Raw genomic sequence first — 26,570 nt, forward strand, 5'->3', positions numbered from 1 at the left:
GAGACTTCAAGTCTACATGTTCATTCTGCCAGCATTTGCTCTTCAGTAGAGGAGGTAGATACGGATCTCAACTTCTTTTGCTGACCTTGCCTAGTCTGATCAGTGAAAATATATGAGGGAATTCAGGGTGGAGGGAAATGGGTGTGTTTATGATGAGCATGTTTTAAAAAATGACAAAAAATGTCAATAAAAATAATTTATGAAAAAAAAAGAAGACGCGAAGACCCCCTATGCAGATTTCCCGGGAATGAATTAAAAGAACGAATGGCATCCACCACCATAAAATTTTTTACCTGAGGAGCATTTGATTCTGAAAAACCAAGGATATAGGACCTGCAAGGAAGGCCGGACTTCTAAAATGTAGAGTTAGGGGGCTCAGTCTGGAGGAGAGATTAAGAACCTTAATATTCTTCCAAAAGAGCAACAGGGATGACGGAGAGGGCTGGAGGCCTATGAGCCACGACAAACCACAGTAGTGATACTTAAGTTCGCCTTTTATAATCCTGTATCACAATATCCTAAAATTGCTCACACACCTTCAAAAACAGAACTAATGATTGTTCGTCCGACAGCGGTTTCCCTTTGCCCTCCATACACATGCATATTCAACTCAGCCAAGCATTTATGTGTTTAGGGAGGTAAGCTGTAGCCAAACAGCTCTGGAGGGAGCTTATCTCTTGGGGGATGAAAGGATCTAGTGTTGAAATTCAACATCCCAATCCTTTTCCACAACAGGGAAAAAGTGAGCTGCCCCATGTACATGAGAGAGTCTTCAGATCCTCTGATATCGGAGGGTTCAGATGACTAAACTCTAATGTATATGGGAGCCTTAAAGGGAACCTGTCATCATAAACTAAGTTATGGTGCTCATATGGCAGTTTCCCTGGAGTTCGGGGAGTAGTACTAGTCTAATAGTAATCAATGTGCTGTATCGGGAAACTGGCTAATTATATGAAATATCTCCTCGGACTCCAGGGAATCTGCCATATGAGCACCATAACTTAGTTTATAGTGATTATACCTGTTGACAGGTTCCCTTTAAGAGCGCCAATAATTTAGCTGTATTCTAGATGTGTAAAACATGTTACTTCATAACTGATAGAAATACAAATTGTAGTAATCACTAATAGTATAAGATTAGAAAAACATGGCTGGGCTCAATACTTTTGCTCTGCGTCATTTACTTGCATAGCATTGTGCACAGCCCAGGGGCAAGAGTAGCGCTATATCTGGGAAGACAGACATATTTTTCTAGTGTCAGATATCTCTTTTGAAGAGAACCTGTTGATTAACTCACATCTGTTCATCCTGCAGGTTCCATGTGAAGACGATCACGAGGAAGAAGAGGCAAGTGAAGAGTGTAAGTAGATGCCGTCTTGTATCAACGGTTCCATCTTTCTCATTCGTCAATGCAATTGCAAAATGTCTTCTTCATTCCCTCCGCAGCTGAAGAAGAGGAAGATGAAGAGGGAAGTCTGCCAGATTCTCACCTGGATAAGCTTGCAGAATTTGCACCAAAGGAGAAAGTTCTTCCAATACCAGAGGGCAGCGCCTTCTTCATTCTGAGCAACACCAACCCGTGAGAGGCTTTATCGTACTGTTATCTGCCTGCTTCGGTGTAGATTAGATCTTTTACCTATCGGTGGCATGACTATATAGTATGAGGTTGGGAGACCTGACTGACTGATCTGGGTCACTACAGCCACATCTTTAATATTTAGTTTTAACACATTGCACTCCTGTGGGCCATGAAAAGATGGCTGGAGATTCGAAAGGCCCTGGTTTTGCTAAGGTCTGTATTAAAGGGACTGTGGCTATAAAAAAGCAGTGCTTCTCAAACTGTGAGGGTCAAAATAAGCAGCGGACTCCACACTTGTCAGCAGGCACGGGCGATCCGCTGCTCAATATGTCCATTGATGTGTGTGGAGATTCCTCTCTCCATGCACACCAGCAGATTTTATTTGTGGCTGATCTGTGCCGAAATAAAATTGCAGCATGCTCTATTTTTTGAGTGGATACGCAGGGACGGCTTCCATTGAAGTCGATGGAAGGCGTCCCAGCCGAGGAACTGCAATGATCATTACGGAAGTGTTTCGGATCCGTGTCATCGCCTAGGCGACGACGCTAAGAAAACTGTACTGCGCATGTGCCGCCAGAGCACCGGCGGCACATCCGCATGCAGAAGAAAAGATCATCTGACAGGTATGCAGGGTCGCAGGCAGCAGGCACAGGAGGATTCCCCACACGGAATCTGTGGTTGCCCGTGTGCATTAGGCCTTAAAATCCTGCCTAACGAATTCCGATGTCCTTAAATGAGCTGATGACTCAGAGACATGAATAGTGTTTGTGGAGCGCCATGGGTAAATATGCATATCATGCATACATGATGTTCGTGCTAACACCCAAGGAGATATGTATGGCCTCCTCTAGTGATGCATCACAGACAAAGCTCAGTTTATAATAGGAAAGTAAGTTTTCATTGCCTCCGGTATTAACAATATTAGATATGACATCTCCTCTTTCTACATTGGATTCCCCTTCCTCATGACCTCTCTGTTTCAGGCTCAGAGTTGGTTGTCATCGGTTGATCCACCACCACATTTTCACCAATCTCATCCTGGTCTTCATCATTCTGAGCAGCATCTCCCTGGCAGCAGAAGATCCCATACGTGCCCACTCTTTCCGCAATCACGTGAGTATCGGGAGGATGTACCAACATGTAGGAGGCTGGCACGTTCTTCATCTTATCCCACACTGTGATCCCTAATGTATTGTTTGGTTTTGCAGATTTTGGGCTATTTCGACTATGCTTTCACCTCCATCTTCACAGTGGAGATTCTACTGAAGGTGGGAACATCTTCCTTGTGTTTTGCAATTTCTCCTTTATTTCCTCTTCTTTAGTGTTTGTCAATGATAGGAATACTTCTACCTTTGAGTTTATCACTCCTTGCATATACCCTGAGTCACAACCCACATGTCTACATTTACAGCTCTGGGATGTCCATGACTCCTCAGTTGCAAATGGATTGCTGATTATAGATGAGCGAGTATACTCGCTAAAGGCAATTGCTCGAGCGAGCATTGCCTTTAGCGAGTATCTCCCCCGCTCGAGACAGAAGGTTCGGGTGCCGGCAGCGGGCAGGGAGCTGCGGAAGAGAGCGGGGCGGAACGGAGGGGAGATCTCTTTCTCCCTCTCTCCCCCCCGCTCCCTCCTGCTGACTGTCGCTACTCACCGCTCCCCCGTACCGGCACCCGAACCTTCTGTCTCGAGCGGGGGAGATACTCGCTAAAGGCAATGCTCGCTCGAGCAATTGCCTTTAGCGAGTATACTCGCTCATCTCTAGTGCTGATACATGTTGCTTCTTGTAACCTCTAAGTGACTGGCCTATTTTGCACCTTAATGTCTAGATACTTTTTTTTAGTTTTTATATCGCTACTTTTCAAGCGCCAAAACATTTTCATTTTTTTGTCGACATAGGACGCCTTTTCTTCTGCAAGACAAGTTGTTTCTTTTAATGGTACCATATTGGGGTCAGCGTAATGTATTTTTTAACTTTTATTAATCTTTTTGCAGGGAATGCAAAAAAAAAATAGTTTTTTCAGTTTTTCTTTTATGGGGTTCACCGTACGGTATAAATTACATGTCATCTTTATTCTGCAGCTCGATACGATTACAGCAATATCAAATTTAGATTTTTTTTATGCTTTACTATTTTCCGATAGTTTTTTTGTTAAAAAAAACTGCTAACGAAGTTATGTGAGATATTGATTTTTGCAATTTTGGGTTTTTTTTTTACACACCACGTGAGATAACAGATGTTATATTTTTATAGTAGCATAGGTCATTACACGACGATATGTCATTTGTTTTTTTTAATTTATTTAGTTTTTCCTTTATAAAAGCAGTTTGTAAGGAACATTTTTTTGTCTTTTTTTTTTATAAACTTTATTTAACTTTACTTAACTTTTTTTTTACACATACTTTTGGTTCCTGAAAGGAACTTGAACATATGATTGTTGGATGCTACATTGCACTTCTTATTGATTGCAACATATAAAGGGTTAAACGGTTGGAAATGGAGATCTCTCCGCTCACAGACGTTAGTGCAGAAGCCAGGCTGTCAGTAGACAGCTCAACCCCAGCTCTTCCCGGCGTGGGACTCCGATGCTGGCCTTAGATTAGGCCATTGTAAGAACATGGCGGCCTATCCTAGGGACCCTTAGTGACCACCGTAAAACACGTATGGCTAGTCACTAAGGGGTTAAATTGTGGCCTAACATTTTTTTAAGAATTTGGGAAACTGGATGATAACTCCTGTTGTGTTGCAATTTATATCATTTTGCCTTTTTCTTACTACCTATGGTGTCAAGACCAGCTCCCCAGGTATGTGTGTCCTTGCATTCTGGAGTGACAGCGGGCCCCGTGTCTACTCCACCCTCATCTTGTCAAATATAGAGCACATTTACCCAGATATCAAAAATGCCTCCAAGCCCAGCGGGCCCTGTCATAGGCTGCTGTCACACCTGCGTTAGGGTCAGTTCAGGGATTCCATCTCTCTGCTTCGTTTTGGGAGGAGAAAAACTGAAAAAAAACAGACCCCTTCTCTCCCCATTGATTTTAGTGTGGTTTTAAAAAAACAGAAAGCAAACAGTAAGGCTTCCATTTGCTTCCATTCGGTCACTTTTCAGAAAAAAAGCGTAGTCTGCAGCATTATTTTTGGAAAAAAATGAAAACCTGATGGAATAGAAGACTTTCCGTTTGCTTTTCACTTTTTTGAATCTCCATGGAAATCAGTGGGAAAAAAACAAACTTTTATAATAGTTTCTCTGCTCCAAAAATCAAGCAGAGAGACGGAACCCCTAACTTAGCCCTAATGCAGCCTTAAGGGTGCATTCACACGAACGTATATCGGCTCGGTTTTCACGCCGAGCCGATATACGTCCTCCTCATGTGCAGGGGGGGGGGGGGATGGAAGAGCCAGGAGCAGGAACTGAGCTCCCGCCCCCTCTCTGCCTCCTCTCCACCCCTCTGCACTATTTGCAATGGGGAGAGGCGGAACTTAGCTCCGCCCCTGTTCCACCTCCTTTCATTGCAAATAGTGCAGAGGGGTGGAGAGGAGGCAGAGAGGGGGCGGGAGCAGAGTTTCTGCTCCTGGGCTCTTCCATCCTCCCCTCCCTGCACACGAAGACAACGTATATCGGCTCGGCGTGAAAACTGAGCCGATATACGTTCATGGGAATGCAGCCTAAGGCCCATGTACACACAACGATGATTGCTCAAAATTCATTCAAACGACCGCAAATTAGCAATAATCGTTGCGTGTAAATGCTACCATTGTGCACTTTTCGTCTGAACGATGATTTTTAGGTGAGTTTAGAATCCATCGTTCAGACCGCACGCTGTGTTCTCCACAGGAGCTGGAGGTTACCTTGTATTCTTTCAGCAGCCTGTGCAAAAACAATGGAGCTGAGTGTGGAGCTCAGACCACCTGCTGGGCACTGCAAACAGCTCCTGGAGGCTCATTTACACGCAAATGAAGCTAATAAAGTGTTAATGGACATTAGTGTCAACTAACACTTCATGCCAAAGGATCGCTAAAACTGTCAATATTTCAGTCGTTTGAAAGATTGTCTTTGCGTGTAAATGGGGCTTTAGTCAGTTATTTACCTAGAACTGTAGTAAATCATCATTATTGGGATAGGGCCATATGGGGTGGAATTTCTGCAGTGGAAAATCTGCAAGATTTGTTGTTGCAGATTTTCCGTAGAATTCACGCCGCTCATTGAAAGGGGGCGTTCCACGATAAAAACTTGCAGCAAACAATTGACATGCTGCACCGCAGATGAATTCTGCTGCGGATTCCATGCAGATTGTTTTCCACAGCATGTGGATGAGATTTGTTAAAATCTACTGCAAACGAGGCATATTTACTGCACTGCAGATCCTATTAAAGTCAACAGAGTCTGTTAGGCTGGATTCACACAGGGCGGATTTGCCGCGGTTCTGCCGCAGCAGATCTGCCCGCGGCCGCTAATCTCGGGATTAGCCAGCCATGTGGACGAGGTTTCTCAGAAACCTCGTCCACACGGGACGGCTAATCCGCTGCGGTAAATCCGGTTGAAACCGCGGCTGCGGCCGCCGCAGCCGCGGTTTCAAGAGAAGCAGCATGTCTGTTTACAGTCGGTTTTTTGTTTATTTATGTTACGGCCGTGCTCTCCTCTATGGGAGAGCCGGCCGCAATGGAAAAGCATGCGGCCGGACCGCTTCAAAGTCGCCGCAGCTTAAACCGCGGCGGTTCTCCCGGCGGAAATCTCGCGGTTTTTGCTGCGGCCAAACCGCGAGATTTCGGACGAAAATACGCCCAGTGTGAACCCTGCCTTAGTGTTTTCTTACATCTGTCACAGTTATAACTAGAAGCCATGATGCTAGTGTGAATGGAGCTTGCCATGATACAAATTATATATATGTATAGTATTAGGAGGGGCGATCCGAAACAAATGCCTCCTGTCTTCTAATGTTGGCACACAACATCAGAATCGGATGTTGGCGGCATGGCAACAGAGTTTGAACCTTCCCGCCAATATCTGTTACATTTTGTCAGATTGCCCCTACATGTTGCCAACTGTTACATGGCAACAAAATTTAATGGATATTGGAAGGAAGGTTCGACTTCTATTGCCATACCGCCGACATCCAATTCGGACGTCGTATGCCAACATAATAAGATAGGAGGGGTTCGTTTCAGAGTGACTCTTGTGTATATTTCAGCTCACACTAAGAACAATGTCTTCTTGGTGAATGAGGCCTAAGTAATGTATATACCGCAGTGTCCATGCATGTTGTAGGTTTTATTCCTTCCTATCAGTTGGGTAACGTACCCTCTCCTCCGCACCCCTTGTGTCTCCTCCAGATGACCGCATACGGTGCCTTCCTGCACAAAGGCTCTTTCTGCAGAAACTGGTTCAACCTCCTGGATCTGCTTGTTGTTAGCGTGTCTCTCATCTCCTTTGGGATTCAGTGAGTCAGGAACACTTCTTTGTTTCTTCATTCTCCACAAGACGGAATCGAACGCAAGCAATAAGGCCACAAAACAGAAATGTCATTTTAGGTCTCTGTTAAAGAAGAAATCCAATCAAAAATGAGCTTCGGATATGTCATAGACACACGTGAAAAGATGACATTGGTGAAATTTGATCATTCTGATCGGCACTGATTTTCAGAACAAAAGGACTTTCTAGAAACATAAGCCCCATTGGCACTGCTCAGGGACTTCTGCTACTGGAAAGCGGACACTATAGCTGGCCATAAACATTAGTGGGATATTGAGTTCAGTGGGTCTGCCCGATGATCTACTGTGTACGGGGGCTGTGACCTCTGGGATCAGACAAGTTGATCGATCTCTCCTGACATCAGCAGGGAAGATAAGGATCGGTCACTTGGATTTCACTTTGCCCAATCCTTTTGTTTTTGGGGAAATAAGCCACCACTAGAGGGCACTCACAGCAGCTTACTCCCCTCTCCTCACTCAAAATACACATATGTGCATGGGGACGGTTGGAAGAGATTGCTGTTGGCCTCATGACATATTGACTAACAGCTATCTGTGTATGGCCAATCTTAAAGGGGGATTCCGGGCACAGGTTAAAATTTTAATATCTAATGTACATCATCAGTATAAGTAATTTGGTAATAGGTTCCCTTTACCCAGTCTAGCTACTTTCTTCATTCTCTATATCACAGTACCTCCACCCGAAAAATATCTTCACTTTCTCTAACATCTTGTCCACATTTGCTACTTCCTCCCCTGCCCATAGCCTCCATCATCCTGTGAGCAGTGCATGATGGGAGGACAGGACTGGAAGTACTGCGCTGTATTGCTGATGTGTAGTTCAGAGTGCCGGGCTGTCCGGTCTGCCGGCTTCAGCAGCTTTCTGTGGCTCTCTCAGTGAGAGGGAGGTTGGTGATGGTAAGTTGTAGGACCTGTGATCTGGGGGTGGAGCTACAGTAAATAAGCTCTTTTCAAGTTGTATGTTCCTGTGTTTACTGTGTAAATGATGCATATAAACACAGCGGCAGATTGGCGGCTGCACGGGACGAAGAAGAGGGTCCAGAGCGGCAGATGAAAGGTACAAGTTGCTGCCACTTAGCCGTACCTCCTAGATTTAGCATTTTCAGAATTTTCATTTAGTGCCCAGAAAACCACTTTAATAGGATTCTCCGGTTTAAGACAAAAATCTCTTCCAGGACTGGAGGGTGAGAGTTCTCTACAGTAATTTTTTCCTGTTCCAGCCATCCAAGATGGTTGACACAATCTTTAGACTACCTAATCCTCACAGTGCATTGGCAGTGTTAAACGACTATTGCACTATGCCTGCTTTCCGATTGGTCAGAATTGCTCATGTGATCAGCACTGGACAATCAGATCAGTCGAATAATTCGATCTTTAACATTTGAGCTTGCCATATAGGGTTTCTGAGCAGTGCCATGTAGGGTCTTTTCAACAGTGCCATATGGGGTCTTCTGAGCAGTGCCATAGAGGACCTTCTGAGCAGTGCATCGGAGGGTCTTCATAGCGGAAATCAGAGATGGTCTGACATACTTCCTTAATCAATCTCCATATTCACTGACCTTCTGACATATATCTATGACAAATAAGAAGATAATTTTGATTGGATGTCGCCTTTAACATAAACAAAAAACAGTTAAGGTACCTTTAAAGGGAGCGATTATCACCTAAATTATCGCTGGAAACAGCAAATACAGGCAATAGTCACCCCATATACTGACCGCCACCTCCAGGGCACTGAGTAAGAAATCGCTCATTTGTCGGAGTTGCTTAGTTTTTAGCTCATCTAAAAAGCAAGCAAATGTGGGTTCGTGTAAACAGGAGTCACTCAATCTATGCACTACTGCCTGTTTACTGTGAATGGAGGTGGTTGGCCGAAACTATCCCTGACCCACTCTTCCTCCATTCGCAGAACGACTAGCACTCCTGTGTAAAAGCACAGGAGTAGTAGTCGCTGGGACAGTGACCAACAGGCGTTTCATGTAAAGGGACCTACACCATAAGAAGCGACTGCTTGTTGGAGGAAGCAGTAAAGTAAGCATTCAATGTGGCTGTGGGTCCGTTGCGATGTCTCTTGGATGGCAGTATTAACTAGACAGTGCGCATTTACACAGCCATATACTAGAGCAGTGGTGGCGAACCTATGGCACGCGTGCCAGAGGCGGCACTCAGAGCCTTCCCAGCTGGCACTCGCCGCCGTCGGCCGCTCACCACATTAGTAAATACCGGCAGGGGTGTTCACTCAGCAGCGCTGCTAGAGGCGCTGATCCCGGCGATCACTGTGATGTCAGTGTGCAGCCGGGATCCTCCTCCCCCCTCCTCTGACGTCTCCTACTTGGTTCCGCGAGAGCAGGGGAGGAGAGAAGGTGTCCTGCAGCACGTCACATTGTGCTCCTGGGATCAGTGACAGCAACAGCACCAAGCAGAGGAGGTGGGGGGGGGGGGAATTTGGGTCTCAGAGGCGGCGCTATTACTACAGGGGCTACTATGGGATGTCGCTATTACTATTGGGGGCCACTGTGGTATGTCACTATTACTACTGGCTACTGTGGTGTGTCACTATTACTACTGGCTACTGTGGTATGTCACTATTACTACTGGGGCCACTGTGGGATGTCACTATTACTACTGGGGGCTGCTGTGGGATGTCACTATTACCATTGGGGCCGCTGTGTGGTGTCACTATTACTGCTGGAGGGCCACTGTGGGATGTCACTATTACGACTGGGGCCACGGTGTGGTGTCACTATTACCGCTGGGGTCGCTGTGCGGGGTCACTATAACCACTAAAGCCGCTCTGGGGTGGGTCACTATTAGCACTGGGGCTGCTCTGGGGGGGTCAATATCACTGCTGGGATATGTTTACACGAGATGGAAATGCTGCAGAATGTCCTCAGCGGAAATTTCCGTGGCAAATTCCACAGCATTTCCGCATCCAAAAGCAGTCACAATCTGCACCCTGTCTATTTTAAAACAGCCTTGTCCTTTTAAGAACGACGGGGGTAAAAATCATACGTCGTGATAAGCCCCGCCCCCTGACATGTTGGCACTTTACAATAAATAAGTGGGTTTTGGGTTGCAGTTTGGGCACTCGGTCTCTAAAGGGTTCGCCATCACTGTACTAGAGCCACTTGGATCAGTTACATGACTATGGCCTTCAGCGCCATTGTTTACATGCAGATGTGGGCATGCAGGATATTACTAGTAGGGCACTGAAGGGGAAGAGGGCGTGAAGAGTTATTCAGATGGCTGCATATTGCGTCTGTGAGTTTTCCATGTATTTCACAGTCCCCACACAGACCATTATAGCTTATGGGACTGCCGTATACACACAAGTGACTTGTTTCTATAAAAAACCCTTTAAGTTGAGCCCCGAGTTTGGATATTAGGGTATTGCTATTAGAGCACTTATATGGGTGTCTGAAAGCGCATCAAAGTATCCAGTCTGTATAAAGGTCTGTACTCCGCTGCTGACTCCGTCACGGCATTGATTTGCAGCTTATAATTAGCATCTTCCTGCTGGTAAAATAAAGAACAATAATGTTACATAAAGGAATTCATAGAACATTCAGTGCGGAATGCTTTTCACATTGGTGCAAAATGTGATCTCCGTTCTTGAAGGATTTTTCAGGATTTGTAGATTTACTGGGTTCAGGTTTTACTAAAGTCCTTTTGTTGATTTCTGCAGCTCAAGTGCCATCTCTGTGGTAAAGATTCTCCGTGTACTGAGAGTGCTGCGTCCGCTGAGAGCCATTAACCGAGCCAAGGGGCTAAAGGTAAGAATCTTTAGACAAAAAGCATAGTGTTGACAAATATCCAGTTATTTGTGAAATTCTGTTTTGTTAAGGGAACACTGAACGTAAAAAATTAACAAACATTAAAAAATGTATTCTAAGGCGTGTCCTCACTTACAGGGCTATTCCCAAGATTGACTTTTATCACTTGTCCATAGGATAGGTGATAAGAGTCTGATTGGTGGGGGTCTGCAGTGAGGCGATTGAACGGAGTGGAAGTCAAGCATGCGCAGTGCTGCTCCATTCATCGTCAGTGCGACTACTGGAGATAGTCCGGTGCTTGTACTTGACTATTTCCATCAGCCCCATTGACATGATGGTGCTTTAGGGATGGGTGATAAAAGTCAATCTTGGGAATCCCCCTTTAACCCTTTCCAATCCACTGTCTGACGTCTTCCTACATTCTGATTGAAGCTTGTTACAGCTCCAATGTCAGAAGACGTCCGACAGGGTATTCTTACCGTCTATTGCCAGCCACTCCGCTGTCGGGGCCTCTCTGGCACACACACACTGGTTTCAGCCAGCAGATGGCATCATTGTGTAACAGCAAAAAGAGAAAGCCTTTTAGGAAACCCTGAATCTAAAATTGGATTGGAAAGGGTTAATCTTCTCCTTTCATTTGATCTTATACTGTATTATTATAATAAAAACAAATTAATATATAAAGAAATCTCTGTGTGTCCCAGGATCTCAGCCATTCTCATTCTCACCCCTCTCCTCCTCACTGTTGTGTGGTTGGCTATAAGACAACTAGCTGCAGCAGCAGCCTCCCCCCTTGTACGGTTTGCAAAAGGACACCCCATTGTCTAAACTCCCCCTCTCATCCAATCTCTAGTAGAAAAATGGAACAGATCAGCAGTTGATTAACCCTGTGTTGTCTGCAGGATTTCTACAAGACTGCTTGTTTCAGCAGTGGGGGAGCGATTATATCCTGTTTACTTTTATCGATCACTTCTAGGTTTAGTGTTCTTTTATCTCTATGTAGATGTTGTTGGACGGCCAACAGAATGTAGACTGTTAGCAACTTCAGGAAGTCTACACTACTCATGAACGGTACCTCTGTTTTCTCAGCATGTCGTCCAGTGTGTGTTTGTTGCTATCCGCACTATCGGTAACATTATGATAGTCACCACTCTTCTCCAGTTCATGTTCGCCTGCATCGGGGTGCAGCTCTTTAAGGTAAAATCCATGTAATAATCTATTTGTATATATTTATCTATGATGTTGGCTTTATCATTTCATCCTCAAGCATATCAACCATAGGGTCATGGATCGAGCTCTGGTTGGACCCATCTCCCTGCATTAGGATTTCGGACCGCAGTGTTAGCACATAGTAGTAGAGAAAGGATCTTGAGGGTCACACGGCCCCTTTTTCATATTAAATGGGTTATGCCATGATATAAAGTTATCCCCTATCCACAGGGACCCCTACTGATCCAGAGAACAGGTCTCTGGCACATCCTGAAGTGAGGGCAACGGTGATCACACATTGTTACCGCCACTCCAATAATTTCATTGGGACCGCTGGATATAGCCGAGTTCAAGCGCTCAACTAACTTCATCTGTCCAATTAAAATGAATGGTGCATATGTTTGACTGCCGCTGTCCTCACTTACGGACATGTCAGTGCCCCATTGTCAGGATCAGTGGGAGTCCCAGCTGTTGTACCGCCACCGATCTGTGGATAGGGAATAACGTTCTATCATGACACCACCCCTTTAAAGATGATAATGGAGCGGTAAACAAGCATCTGCCCCTCTGTTTCAAGATGGAGTTGATGGATGTGAACATAAATATGAAGGGGGACCCTAGTCTTCCAACTACATAAATACATAATAAAAGTCAGTGTGTGGACAGTGTAGCGGACTTATCTCTGCAGACTTTTAGGGATGACGGTCGGGAACCGGCTGAGTATAAAAAGTACATCCCTAGACTCCTCGGGACGTGTATCATGTTCATGGTGCTTGTAGGTGTTGACAGGTTCCCTATAATTCCCCATCCACATGGGATGACTGTCAGCTAAACAATCTGCACAAGCAGGTGACGTCACAACTAGTTGTTAGCGCTCATGCAGAGCGTTTAGACAGGATGATCACCGCTAAGTATCGGTGATGTCTTGCTCGTACTTCACATTCTAGCGAGAAGTGAGCGAACCAGCGATGATTTTTATGCTGGTTGAAAGTAGAGCGACAAAGTAAACAAATAGCGCACGATGGCTTTGCTTTTAGTCGTAACGATTATCACTCATTTTTGTTCGTTTGAATGAATTTTGCGCGATAGCCGTGTAAATGGCCCTTTAAGCCACAAGTCCAGCAGGATCTGGAATGTGTATTGGGTCAGACAGCCTGCCCCATACATCTGCTATCAGGAGAAGCAAGAATTATGTATGCCCAGATCCATTAGACAAGCGCTGCCAGAAGTGTCTGGCAGGAGCTTATCTCCATCTCTTTATGCCAATAAACATGCGCGCTTGCCTAATTCAGTTATGCATGTTTATGGTTTACATGGGAAAGAGAGCTGTCAGCAGAAAGAAATATTTATTTGGCCAGCATTAAAGACCATACAGCGTTGTAGTCTTGCAAAAAGGTTTCCCAGACTGTGCGGTTATTATACTGAGCGCGATGGATGTCATTATCTATTCAGAAGGGTAATTGATGCATGTCACATAACTCAGCCGATCGTTAGATAGGCTATGCGTTTCATCATACTTTGCATGAATAAATAGTACAAGTGAATATAGGAACCTTTGTAATATATGTTATTAGAGAAAAATCCCTCTCCTGCACTGATCCTTCACTCTGAACTACTGCTACAATCTATCTTGACAGATGAGATGGATTTTAAGCTCACTGAGAGATCAGGTTACATGCTGCCCATTAAAGTCTATGGAAGAAGAAACAGGTGCAGAGAGATGCACAGACACTGCTGCTTCCAACATTCCAGTGCTCGATTCACAGCTACACTGCTCAGTACTGCTGTATAGTGTCCCAGGCTGCAGCTGCTTCTGAGGGTGCGCTACAAGATCACTTCTTCTCTATGTGTAGTGCATGGGAGACTTCATATCATAGCAGCTAGTCTACACCCACCAGCTCAGGGGAGAGGGGCATAAAACGGATTTAAAATGCAGAACACAAGTCATATAGTGGCCAAATATAGTGTTATTCCTCATGTACACACACTACAGCTTATTCTGACAAACAAAGACCTTAAAGGAAACCTGTCATTAGAACATCTAACCTAATGTAAAGCATCTTGTCTGATTCACTCTCTTAAGCTAAATGCACACAAGCCGGGTTTCTCGGCCAGATATCGTGCTCGCCCGTGTGCCTAAGTGAGACTACATATTGCTAAGTGTAGGTCATCAGTCTTAAAGGGGTTGTCCAGGTGTGAGCCAATTTTTTTTTTATTGACCCAGGCTTGTTAAAACAATTAAAGCAGAAGCAGCAGTACTTACCTGTCCTCTGCCCTGACGATCCAGCATTGCAACCCCATGGACTTTGTTTTAGAATGTCTACCACCTGACCACTGCAGACAGCTGGAGGCCACAGCGTTCGAACACCATCTTCCTCCTGGCATCATGGCTTCTAGCATGTTAGTTGACATGCCAGGAGACTGGCATGTGACTATTTCGGACTCTCACTGGCTGCAGTAGTCAGGTGGTAGTTGTTCCAAAACAAGCACCGGGAAGACCGCAGAGCTGGATCGCCAGGGCAGTGGACGGGTAAGTATTCCTTCTTCTATTGTTTTAACAGGTCTGGGTCAATTTTTTAAAAACTGCCTTGCACCCGGACAATCCCTTTAATAGGATATCCTTGAAAAAAATGTTTTATCAGTCACAGCATGCATGAATTGCAAAATTTTGTGGTGAAAATATAGAAAACTGTACATTTATTTGTAAATTTGCTGCTATTGAGAATATTTAAAAATTTTGCCGCATAAAAGGTTCCATAAATGGCCTCCACCTCTATATCAGCACGATCTTTCCTGTAAGTTTGAATCATTTCTTGTGCCCTTTTCTCTATGTTTTGCTTCCTTTCTCACCTATCAGCTTTAATTTAGGGCTCTTTCACACGACCGTGAAATTCACGCCGAATTTACCCGTGCAAAAAACGCGCAGCTAACTGCAGTAAAGAAATAGCATGAATAGACGACTTCCCGTAATCAAGCCACAAGCTTGATTCCCTCTAGCCCCGCCTCCTCTGTCCCTGCACTCGGGGAAGCCCTCTAGCCCCGCCCTCTCTCTGCCTGCTACAGGGATTTCCTTGTTCTCCCTTGCAGGGGGACCCTGTCTGAGATGAAGGGAAGCCCTGCCGAGAAGGAGGTTGCCCCTGGGCTTTCCTTCATCTCTCGTTCTCCCTGCTGCAGGGAAAGAGAGGTTCCCCTGCAGAGGAATTCCTTGTTCGGGGACAGCTGAACAGCACATTTTAAATGTCTCGCTGTAAACTTCTGTTAGTCCCCTCATCCACCATGGGACTGACAGGAGCTTACAGGGGGACATTTAAAATGTGTTTCTGTGTTTATGCCAGCACTCCCTCCCCTTTATCTCCTTCCATCTCCCATTCCCATTGTTTAGAAGTTTAAACTAAACAATCGGAATGTTTACCTAATCAACCTCCCCCTCCCTTGTTAAGGCCCATTTCCACACACAGATATCTTTCAAAAGATTGAAAGATCATTGATCGTTTTGCATAAAGTACTAATAGGCAGTAATTGCATTTAGTACTTTATTAGCTTAATTTGCATCCAAATGAGCTTCTGGGAGCTGTTGCAGAACTCACCAGGAGGTCTGAGCTCTGTAATTAGCTCCATTGTTCAGCTACATGCTCCCCGTGGGGAATTCAGCACCATGGACAGCAGACACAGCCTGCGGTCCTGCTTATTAGCTGCAACAATGTTATCAACTTTAATCAGCACTCCCTGGGGAGAACACAGCGTGCGGTCCTGCTTATCAGCTGTTCTGCTGAATGGCGGTTTCAGCAGAACTGAAAACTGTCGTTCAGCTGAACAGTGAAAGATGGGCACATTTCAAAACAACGATTATCGCTCAAAACACTACTTTTGAGCGAATTTTGAGCGATAATCGTTGAGTCTAAATGGGCCTTTATACAGCTCTCATAGGAGTCTATGGAAACTCCTGCACCTTGTGCACCAAAGAAAGGTCAGGTCCTATCATTTCACGTAGCAGGGAATTTCAGTTGCAGGATTTTAGTCACATATGTCCTATTATTTTAGGTGCGATTTTTTTATTTATTTATTTTTTTACACGCTTAAAATTCTCCCGTCTGAACGTTTCCATTGGTTCTATTAGGCGCAAATTTTTTGCATGCATTTCATGGTTGTGTGAATAAGGCCTTACATGAGAGATCTCTCTGCAGGGCAAGTTCTTCAGCTGCACTGATGAGGCCAAACACAGACCAGAGGAGTGCAAGTAAGTGCCTTTTCCTTAGTAATAGGAGCCTTAGGGTTTTTTTCACACAGGTGAGCCTGTGTTAGGTCCGAACAAATCGGATGCAAGAAACATCTGACGGTCATGGATGTCTTAACATTGAATGGGCTATCCTCGTCAGTAAAAACGGACCAGAATAGCCCATGTTGTGATTTTTTTTCCTTCACACACTTTTTTTGCGCACATACGTGGGAAAATTGTCCTTAGCCGATACTTACATAAGCATCCCGCAATAGGAATAGGCTCTGTTCACATGTGTGACAGTAAAGCTGTGGCTTTCCCACGGAAATCTTGCGGCTTGGCCGCACCGAAAAGCCGCGAGTTTTCCATCTCGTGAGAACCCAGCCTAAGACGTCTTCCACATGAGCGCATATCAGTTGGCCGTTTTCACGGCCGGATGATATGCGCTGTGATCTGATGCATTAGATTCCAATGCATCAGATCACATGGACGTATTTCTGAGACATAAAAACGCCCAGCCGAGCCAATATAGCGCCGGGCGTTTTTACGTCGGGCCCAAAAGATAGTCCTGGAACTAACTTTTGGGCCGGAATACGTCAAACGCTGCATGGGCTCCTATGGGCCGTAGGTGGGAGGGAGTTTAGCAGCGCACTAAGCACCCGCCCTCTCCCTGCCCCTTGTCCATAGCTTCCCCCCCCATCCCGGGCCCTCCCATTGCACAGAACGAGCAGGGAGGAACAAGAGGTGAGGCTGCGATGGGAGGGAGGAGAAATGGGTGATGGCCTGGTGAGCTCAGCAGATTTGCGCCGGCCTCACCAGGCCATATGAACGAGCGCACAAACGTTTGATTTGTGCGCCTGTCCACCAGATTTTTAACTCCCAACATAGCGTATATCGGCCGGCTGTGAAAACGGCCAGACGATATGCGCTCATGTGACAGAAGCCTCCATACACATTGCAGCCGAGACACGATAACCACACATGCTTACCACTAATTGCTGTGCAGCACTTGTACTTGCCTTGGTTTCAGGTTGCAAGTCTGGGTGTAGCAGGGCAATTATCGATAAGTTGCATACAGTGGTGGATTAAGGGGACCATAGGTCCAAGGCTATTTACTATAATATTCTCTAGTAAAATAATAAATAAGCAGCCACAACAATAATCATTTGGTGTGAATCTGCCCCAGATTTAACTCCATCAATTAAGCAGATCTGTACTAAAATCCATGTCAAAAGTTGCACCAAATAGTGTGAATTTTGGTGTAGATTTGCTGTGGAATTTTTTCCTCCGTGCAACAGTCATAGCAATTCTGCTGTGCATGAACTTGCCCCCCCCCCCAAAAAAAGTATACGTATTCTATAAGATAACCTTTAGGGCGCATTCAGACGACCGTTTATTGGCCGGGTATTCACGCCGGCCGATATATACGGTGTCCCTCTCTGCAGGAGGAGGAGGCTGGAAGAGTCGGGAGCAGTGCTCTGAGCTCCCGCCCCCTCTCTGCCTCCTCTTCACCCCCTCTCTGCCCCTCTGCACTATTTGCAATGAGAGGAGGTGGGACGGGGGCGGGGCTAAGTTTGGGGAATTAGCTCCGTCCCGTCCCGCCTCTCCTCATTGAAAATAGTGCTGGGGGGTGGAGAGGGGGCGGGAGCTCAGAGCACTGCTCCCAGCTCTTCCAGCCCTTCCAGCCTTCTCCCCCTGCAGAGAGGGACACCGTATATCGGCAGGCGTGAATACCCAGCCGATATACGGTCGTGTGAATGCACCCTTATAATGTGGTCGGCTTAGCTGCAGTGGCTCAACTGTAGTATAACTCTATACCATATAATCCACTGAAATATAGGCTCTACATAGTAATGGGTACGTTCACACGTAGCGGAAAATTCACTGTGGAAAATTCACAACAAAATCCGTTTCTACATCAAAGACTATGTCGCAATTGTTGCGATTTTGGTGCTGAATGCTGATCCATAGCGGATTTCACCCTTTCAAATCGAAGTGTGAAATCAGCTATGGATCTGCACAGCTCCACAGATGGTGCAGATCTTGACTTGGTTTTTGATGCAGAATAAGGGTGCATTCACATCACCGTATATCGGCTGGGTTTTCACGCCCAGCCGATATACGGCGTCTCTCTCTGCAGGGGGAGGAGGCTGGAAGAGCCGGGAGCAGTGCTCTGAGGAGGCAGAGCACTGCTCCCGGCTCTTCCGGCCTCCTCCCCCTGCAGAGAGAGGCGCCATATATCAGCTGGGCGTGAAAACTTGGCCGATATACGATCGTCTGAATGCGCCCTTAACGTGTATTTTGGTTCGGAATTTCAGCTGCGGAAATTTCACACCAATTTCCACTTTGAGAACGTACCCTAATAGTGCTTACAGCAAGTTACCTCCAGTGATCACAGGTGATGTTGTCTCTGTTTGGAGTTGTCCATATTCAGTTTTCTTCTTGATTCATCATTGAGGTTTTTTCCAGCCACGACTCGCCTCTGCTTACTCTCCCCACCCTGCTGCAACCCCTAATCAACTTTTCAGTGCCTGTGGCCCCACTTAGTAATAGTAACCTTTTCAGTGGCCCCACTTAGTAATATAACCCCCTCTGTGAACTTAATTACTAATAGATCCTTCAATGCTCCCCAATTAGTAACGGCATCCTCAGTGGCCCTAATTAGTACTACGGCCCTCTCTGTGCGCGAGAACAGTATAGGGAAAGTGTCCATGGTAGACAGCGTGGCCCCACTGTTAAACCTCGAGATGCAGGGAGATGGAAGAGGTTAAATTCCTCACTACACACAGCCTTCCCTGTCTGCTGCATGGGAGCTCACAGGCACACAGCAGGACATCCCCATTGCTCTCCCTGGCACTCACTGTACTCTGGTGTACTGGGGCTGGGAAGGCGGAGGAGTGATGACATCCTGCTGTGCGCCTCTGAGATCAGGACTGGTAGCAGAGACTGTGAGAGTACTAAGGCATTTAACGCCTTCCTTTCCCTGCAGTTTCCCATATAGCAGTATGGATTATAATAGGAGCTACTGGGACGGACGTGGATCCCCCTGATCTCCCTAATCACCCCTATTATAATCCTCCATTGGTTACATACATCTACTGGCACCATGAGTTACATTCCTGTGGCCATAATTACTACAGATGCAAATATATTCGGGAAGTTGGATACACATACAGGCACATTGAGCCTCATACATAACATCACACATGGGGCTGTCCATTACTGAATGCTTTCCACTGCTCTTATTACAGGGGCACATTCATTGTATACAAGGATGGGGATGTCACCCACCCAATGGTGCGGGAAAGAATCTGGCACAACAGCGACTTTAACTTTGACAATGTCCTGTCTGGAATGATGGCGCTCTTCACCGTGTCCACCTTCGAGGGATGGCCAGCGTAAGTCAGTGTGAGAGTCTCTCACGTGTGCACATCACAAAGCAGACACAGTTTATCTACCTTGTACAGAGAATTAACCTATAAAGGATAATATAATAGAACAATTAAAAGAGCTGTAATATAAAAACACCTTCCAGAATATGGTTTATTGCAGGGGTTAACATCTTATACGTCAGTGCAGTAGTCTGCATCCTGGAGGACTCCAACGGATGCAAAACTACAGCATCCAGCATCCTAGCCTTTGGCTATATGAGCATGGTAAGGATTGTGGTCTCACAACATCTGGAGAACTGCTGGTTGAAGACCATTGCCCCAGCACATACACCAAATGGCCACTTTATTAGAGATACCAGCCCCTTCACAATTGGAACATGACCGTATGAAGATTAGACCCGTGACCACGGAGTGCAGCATAAAATGACATGAGCAAGTTCAGATCGGTTTGAATTTTTAGTCACATGATTGTTTTATTGTGGCTATTTTGGCGCGATAAAACATCAGACGACAATGGAGCCCATCTGAAGCATTGGATTCCAAAGCATTCGTTCAGATGGGTGATTTTTAGCCATGTAAAATCGGACGGCCAGAAAAGATAGCACATACGCTGCTGATTTCAACGGCCGGCAAAAAAAGATCTTGCCCTATCTTTTGGCTGGAATACACTGACGGCTCCCATAGATTCCTATGAGAGCTGTCAGTAAAGTGAGGGGGAGGAAGTTTAGCAGCGCCTCGTGCTGCTAAACTCCCTCCCTTTGCCGACAGCTCCCATAGCCTTCTATGGAAGCTTCTATTGCTGGGAGCTGCCGGCAAAGGGTGGGGGAGGAACTTTAGCAGTGGCCAGCGCTGCTAAACTATGTCAGCTGGCTCTATTGACCTAGTTGAAGGATTTCTTCTTGGCTGATGGAATTCCGGACTGTAGTGTATATACATTGCACCCGGCTGTGTGAATGGGTGAGAAAACACAAGGTCGGGGCTTTGTCTTGTTCATGCGATTTTCGGCTGTGATGTGGGTGGCCAAAAATTGCAACGCTCGTGTGAGTAAAGCCCTAGTGTGAATCTACATTAGAATGGGAAAAGCCAATGATCTGAGAGACTTCCAGCGAGGCCTGGTTATCGGGGCTGGACTAGCCGGGGTTTAATACACTGCCAACCTTCTGCAATGATGTGGAGAGTATGCAGAGAATGCTGTGATTGAGCATACATATCCAGAAAAAGCCAATCCTGTAGACGTAAACAACTCATCACCAATAGGGGCCAGAGGAGGATGTCAAGAAGCATTTTGACAAACAGGTGGTACATAGTTGAGCGGATCACAGTGAATACAACGCTGTTGCTCCAGCTAATGTCCGAATGGGCTATAACAGCAGGTGACCAGTTTCCAGCAACATCGCCAAGAGAAATAGAAAGGCAAGAGTCCAGGGGGCAAATGAGGACAAAAGTTGTATCACTGAGCAGTGAAAAACATCCCCTTGTCAGATGAATTCAGATGAGAGGGTCGGAATTTGGTGCAAGCAGCAGGATTAGATGACTTCGCATCTAATATGTGGTAACTGCAAGAAGCTCTCCTATGTCGCACGGGCCAATATTCCTGCAGAGTGATTTCAACAGCTAATGGAATCTATCTAGATCCAACGTGCTACAAGATGGGTGTCTCTAATAAAGTGGCCTTTCAGAGTAAGAGGTCCTTGACACATTGCACATAATTGAATCTTTTTCGTCTGCTAACAGTATGTATGTGAACCCTGTTTCTAAGCGTGGATGGAAATGCTTTGCTTTGTGATCCCACAGATTAATATTTAATTAGTGTATCTGTAATACTTGGTGTCTTTGCATTTTTGATACACCAACCATTAGTCTCATTGTTTCTTACTCTTCCTTTAGGCTGTTGTATAAGGCGATTGATGCCAATGGGGAAAATGTTGGACCAATTTACAATTTCCGCGTTGAAATTTCCATCTTTTTTATCGTCTACATCATCATTATTGCATTCTTCATGATGAACATTTTCGTGGGTTTTGTGATTATAACCTTTCGGGCACAGGGTGAGCAGGAATACAAGAACTGCGAGCTGGACAAGAACCAGGTAATCAGAGGATACTAGACTTTATTGTTTACCCTGGTTAGTTTTCATTTCATTTTTTAAACTCTCGGAGGCTGCATTCACATGAACGTATATCGGCTCGGTTTTCACGCCGAGCCGATATACATCGTCCTCATCTGCGGGGGGGGGGGGAGGATGGAAGAGCCAGGAGCAGGAACTGAGCTCCCGCCCCCTCTCTGCCTCCTCTCCACCCCCTCTCCGCCCCTCTGCATTATTTGCAATGAAAGGAGGTGGGATGGGGGCGGGGCTAAGTTCCAGGAATTAGCCCTGCCCCATCCCACCTCTCCTCATTGCAAATAGTGCAGAGGGGCGGAGAGGAGGCAGAGAGGGAGCGGGAGCTCAGTTCCTGCTTCTGGCTCTTCCATCCTCCCCCCCCTCACCCCCCGCAGATGAGGACGACGTATATCGGCTCAGCGTGAAAACCGAGACGATATACGTTCGTGGGAATGCACCCTTAGGGTATCATAGCATGTAAGGCCAAAAAAAGACACATGTCCATCCAGTTCAGCCTATTACCCCCCAATGTTGATCCAGAGGAAGACAAAAAAAAACCAATGAGGTAGAAGCCAATTTTCCCCATTTAAGGCAATCGGAATAATCCCCGGATCACCAACCCTTCTGAAGTAATCAGTGATATAACATGTAATATTGTAATACTCAAGAAAAGCATCAAGGCCCCTCTTGTATTCTTTTATCAAATTCACCATCACCACGTCAGGTAGAGAGCTACAATAGTCTCACTGCTCCTACAGTAAAGAATCCCCTTCTATGTCTGGTGCCTATACACTCTGTGAATTTCCACTGCAAACACAAGCGGATCTCTGATGATTACTAGGCGGCTCCGGGGTTTGTCCTAGTTTCGTCCAGATGCTGCCCAGCAATCAGTGGAGATCCATATGTGTTTGCAGTGGAGATCTGCAATAGGGCACTCCAAATTTCAGAGGGAAGCAAATAATAGGCAAAGTAAAGAAATAGGAAAATTCGTACCCCCAAAAGTTGTGCTGTGGCACAATAACATAAAACTGCCGAATAAGCGCCCCAGCAGCTGCCGACAGTCATGGAGCAGGAGATCTGTGCAGGACTAGATTCTAGCTGAAGAAAAGTTCTGGCCCTCTGTATGGAGGACCAGGGATGTAGTGATGGAGGACCGTGGATGTAGTGATGGAGGACCGTGGATGTAGTGATGGAGGACCATGGATCTAGTGATGGAGGACCGAGGATGTAGTGATGGAGGATAGGGGATGTAGTGATGGAGGACCGGGGATGTAGTGATGGAGGACCAAGGATGTAGTGATGGAGGATCGGGGATGTAGTGATGGCGGATCGGGGATGTAGTGATGGAGGACCGGGGATGTAGTGATGGAGGACCAGGGATGTAGTGATGGAGGATCGGGGATGTTGTGATGGAGGATCGGGGATGTAGTGATGGAGGACCAGGGATGTAGTGATGGAGGATCGGGAATGTAGTGATGGAGGACAGAGGATGTAGTGATGGAGGACCGAGGATGTAGTGATGGAGGACCGAGGATGTAGTGATGGTGGACCGAGGATGTAGTGATGGTGGACCAGGGATGTAGTGATGGAGGACCGGGGATGTAGTGATGGAGGACAGAGGATGTAGTGATGGAGGACCGAGGATGTAGTGATGGAGGACCGAGGATGTAGTGATGGTGGACCGAGGATGTAGTGATGGTGGACCGAGGATGGAGTGATGGAGGACCGGGGATGTAGTGATGGAGGATCGGGGATGTAGTGATGGAGGACCAGGAATGTAGTATTGGAGGACCAGGGATGTAGTGATGGCGGACCAGGGATGTAGTGATGGCGGACCAGGGATGTAGTGATGGAGGACCAGGGATGTAGTGATGGAGGACTGAGGATGTAGTGATGGAGGACCAGGAATGTAGTGATGGAGGACCAGGGATGTAGTGATGGAGAACCGAGAATGTAGTGATGGAGGACCAGGAATGTAGTGATGGAGGACCAGGAATGTAGTGATGGAGGACCGTGGATGTAGTGATGGAGGACCGTGGATGTAGTGATGGAGGACTGAGGATGTAGTGATGGAGGATCGGGGATGTAGTGATGGAGGACCAGGGATGTAGTGATGGAGGACTGGGGATGTAGTGATGGAGGACCAGGAATGTAGTGATGGAGGACCAGGAATGTAGTGATGGAGGACCAGGGATGTAGTGATGGAGGACCGTGGATGTAGTGATGGAGGACCAGGAATGTAGTGATGGAGAACCAGGGATGTAGTGATGGAGGACCGAGGATGTAGTGATGGAGGACCAGGAATGTAGTGATGGAGGACCGTGGATGTAGTGATGGAGGACCGTGGATGTAGTGATGGAGGACCGTGGATGTAGTGATGGAGGACCAGGAATGTAGTGATGGAGGACCAGGGATGTAGTGATGGAGGACCGAGGATGTAGTGATGGAGGACCAGGAATGTAGTGATGGAGGACCGTGGATGTAGTGATGGAGGACCGTGGATGTAGTGATGGAGGACTGAGGATGTAGTGATGGAGGATCGGGGATGTAGTGATGGAGGACCAGGGATGTAGTGATGGAGGATCGGGGATGTAGTGATGGAGGACCAGGAATGTAGTGATGGAGGACCAGGGATGTAGCGAATAAGTAGTTTTATTATTAGAAGACAGTAGTCAATGCGTTTCTGTGCTGGACCGGCACCTTCTTCTGGCTGTTTTACAAAGAAATGCAAGATACAGGCAGCCGCTGACTTTACAGGGTCACATGATTGTTAACAGAGAGCACTGCTAACTCAATGCCAATTATTAAAATGAATACAAAAATATAAGAACCTATATTATACATGAATAATACCGCTATATAGAAGGAAGGAGAAACTGCAGTTTTCTATAGACCGAGCGGTAATACTGCTGCCAGCCTGTTCACAGTAAATGAGGGTATTATTACATGAGGGGGCAGTAAACAAGTAATTAATAAATAGTAATGAATTGATTCCTAATTGGTATAAAATGCCGGTGGGCACAAAGACTAATATATAGTGTAATGTGAGATCAGTGGGAGTATTACTCCCTGCAGTATGAGAACGCTGGTCAGCGCTAACATTAACGATAAGCAGCATGATTAGCAGACAGCAACATTTAGGCCGGGTGCACACGAACGGGTCGGATTCCGCATGCGGATATCCACAGCGGAAGACCTGTGATCAATCGCAGAAAGTAATTGCGAATGGTCGCAGAAGATCACGGATGCGTGCAATTTTTCCGTGCGTATGCACAGCGTATCATCCATACGGAACACAACTTGCAAGCTCATATGCAATTTTCATTGTGTATGGGCTGCGGGACACACACATCCATTGACTGCAATGGAGGCCGTCTACACAGAATCCTCAGCAAACATTGACAAATAAATAGCTGGTAGAAAGTCCAAACAAAAAGGAGTAAACCTGTGGAAAAATGATAGAGATTAATATCAGAGCCCAGTCAGCCAGTCAGTAGATTTCTTCTGGTGTTTAGTCCGGTGCCTCTGTTCAGAGGATGCTGGTTATACTTCCTGGATACTGGTCAAGCCAGGTTATTTTGTGCTCTCAGCATTCCTATGAGTTGCCCATTGTCAGTGGTCAGCTTTGCAAAGTGTCTGTTTCTGTTCTCCTGTTCCTCTTTGACTTTTGACCTTACCTCGTTCAAGCTGTGGGGTTGCCCTTTTCAAGGCGGATGCTCCGCTTCATGGTGGGTCCACTCGGGGAGGTTCAGTGTGTTCTGTTCAGTATAATACTTACTTATTTACCCCCTTTATTTGTCAGATCCTGTGTCTAACTACTATTAGTCTTCAGTAAGCATATCATCCAGACTGCCCAGGTATGAAACCCTCCAAAGTTCACCCATTGTTTTGTCTTTGGACCTGGACAGACATGGCAACTATTCAAACTCATTCAGACTCGTGAGCTCCCTCACAGGTGGGCATACATGTAAGAACAAAGTCATCCGGACCTGCCAATTTCGGCAGAAATGGCTGACTATTTTATGTGTATGAGGTGGTGCTTATTATTCTTGAGGGCAGATGTTGGATAAAAGAAGGATCAGTGTGTTGGATTTAAACATTCCCGATACTTTGTTCTGACAGCCATCACGGAAGGAGTCTGGCAGCAGCTTACTCCCCTCACCCCAAGGAGAACATTCGCACGCTCAACTGAGCTGACCATGCATGTGTATAGGGGCAGTCTGGAAGAATAGCTGTCTGCCGAATAGCCATTTGGTGAACAGTTATTGGATGTGTCTGGGCAACTTAAGAATTATCACCCTAGCCTAATATTAGTTCTCTTAAAGGGGTTGTTTGCCACACATCCATAGGATGTATCTGGCATCACAACTCAACTCTAATGAAGTGAATGAATGGGGCCGAGTCTTAATAACACACAATCCATGACCAGGTATGATGCCTTTAGAAGAAATCAGCCTTGTTTTTGTAATGCTGGACATCCCTTTAATAAATTGCTCCCATTTAATATATTTTATCTAAACGGAATGTTTTTCTCTCTTCAGAGACAATGTGTGGAATACGCCTTGAAGGCTCAACCTCTGCGCAGGTATATCCCCAAACAAAGATACCAGTACAAAGTCTGGTACATGGTCAACTCCACTGGCTTTGAGTACATTATGTTCGTGCTTATCCTTCTGAACACCATCGCCCTGGCAATGCAGGTAAACTACAAGCCCAGCAGCTGTATCCTTATCCTGCATATGTCATAATCTTTACGGTATACGGTTGGGTGCAATGTTTGGTTTTGTACATGGGAAGATACTCACTTGA

General features: G+C 46.0%; 1 protein-coding gene across 1 annotated transcript in view; it reads left to right on the top strand.

The window, feature by feature from the left end:
- CACNA1F (calcium voltage-gated channel subunit alpha1 F) overlaps nt 1–26,570 on the top strand; it is a 154,977-nt gene that overhangs the window by 87,473 nt on the left and 40,934 nt on the right. Inside the window, exons 20-30 of the mRNA XM_066580638.1 lie at nt 1,315–1,360; nt 1,447–1,579; nt 2,563–2,692; nt 2,788–2,847; nt 6,912–7,018; nt 10,756–10,843; nt 11,933–12,040; nt 16,237–16,289; nt 19,520–19,666; nt 21,548–21,749; nt 26,303–26,461. Coding sequence (XP_066436735.1) covers nt 1,315–1,360; nt 1,447–1,579; nt 2,563–2,692; nt 2,788–2,847; nt 6,912–7,018; nt 10,756–10,843; nt 11,933–12,040; nt 16,237–16,289; nt 19,520–19,666; nt 21,548–21,749; nt 26,303–26,461 — 1,233 coding nt within the window. The remainder of the gene's footprint in view (nt 1–1,314; nt 1,361–1,446; nt 1,580–2,562; nt 2,693–2,787; nt 2,848–6,911; nt 7,019–10,755; nt 10,844–11,932; nt 12,041–16,236; nt 16,290–19,519; nt 19,667–21,547; nt 21,750–26,302; nt 26,462–26,570) is intronic.

This window comes from Eleutherodactylus coqui, chromosome 10 (genome assembly GCF_035609145.1).
Source record: "Eleutherodactylus coqui strain aEleCoq1 chromosome 10, aEleCoq1.hap1, whole genome shotgun sequence".
Lineage (NCBI taxonomy): Eukaryota > Metazoa > Chordata > Amphibia > Anura > Eleutherodactylidae > Eleutherodactylus > Eleutherodactylus coqui.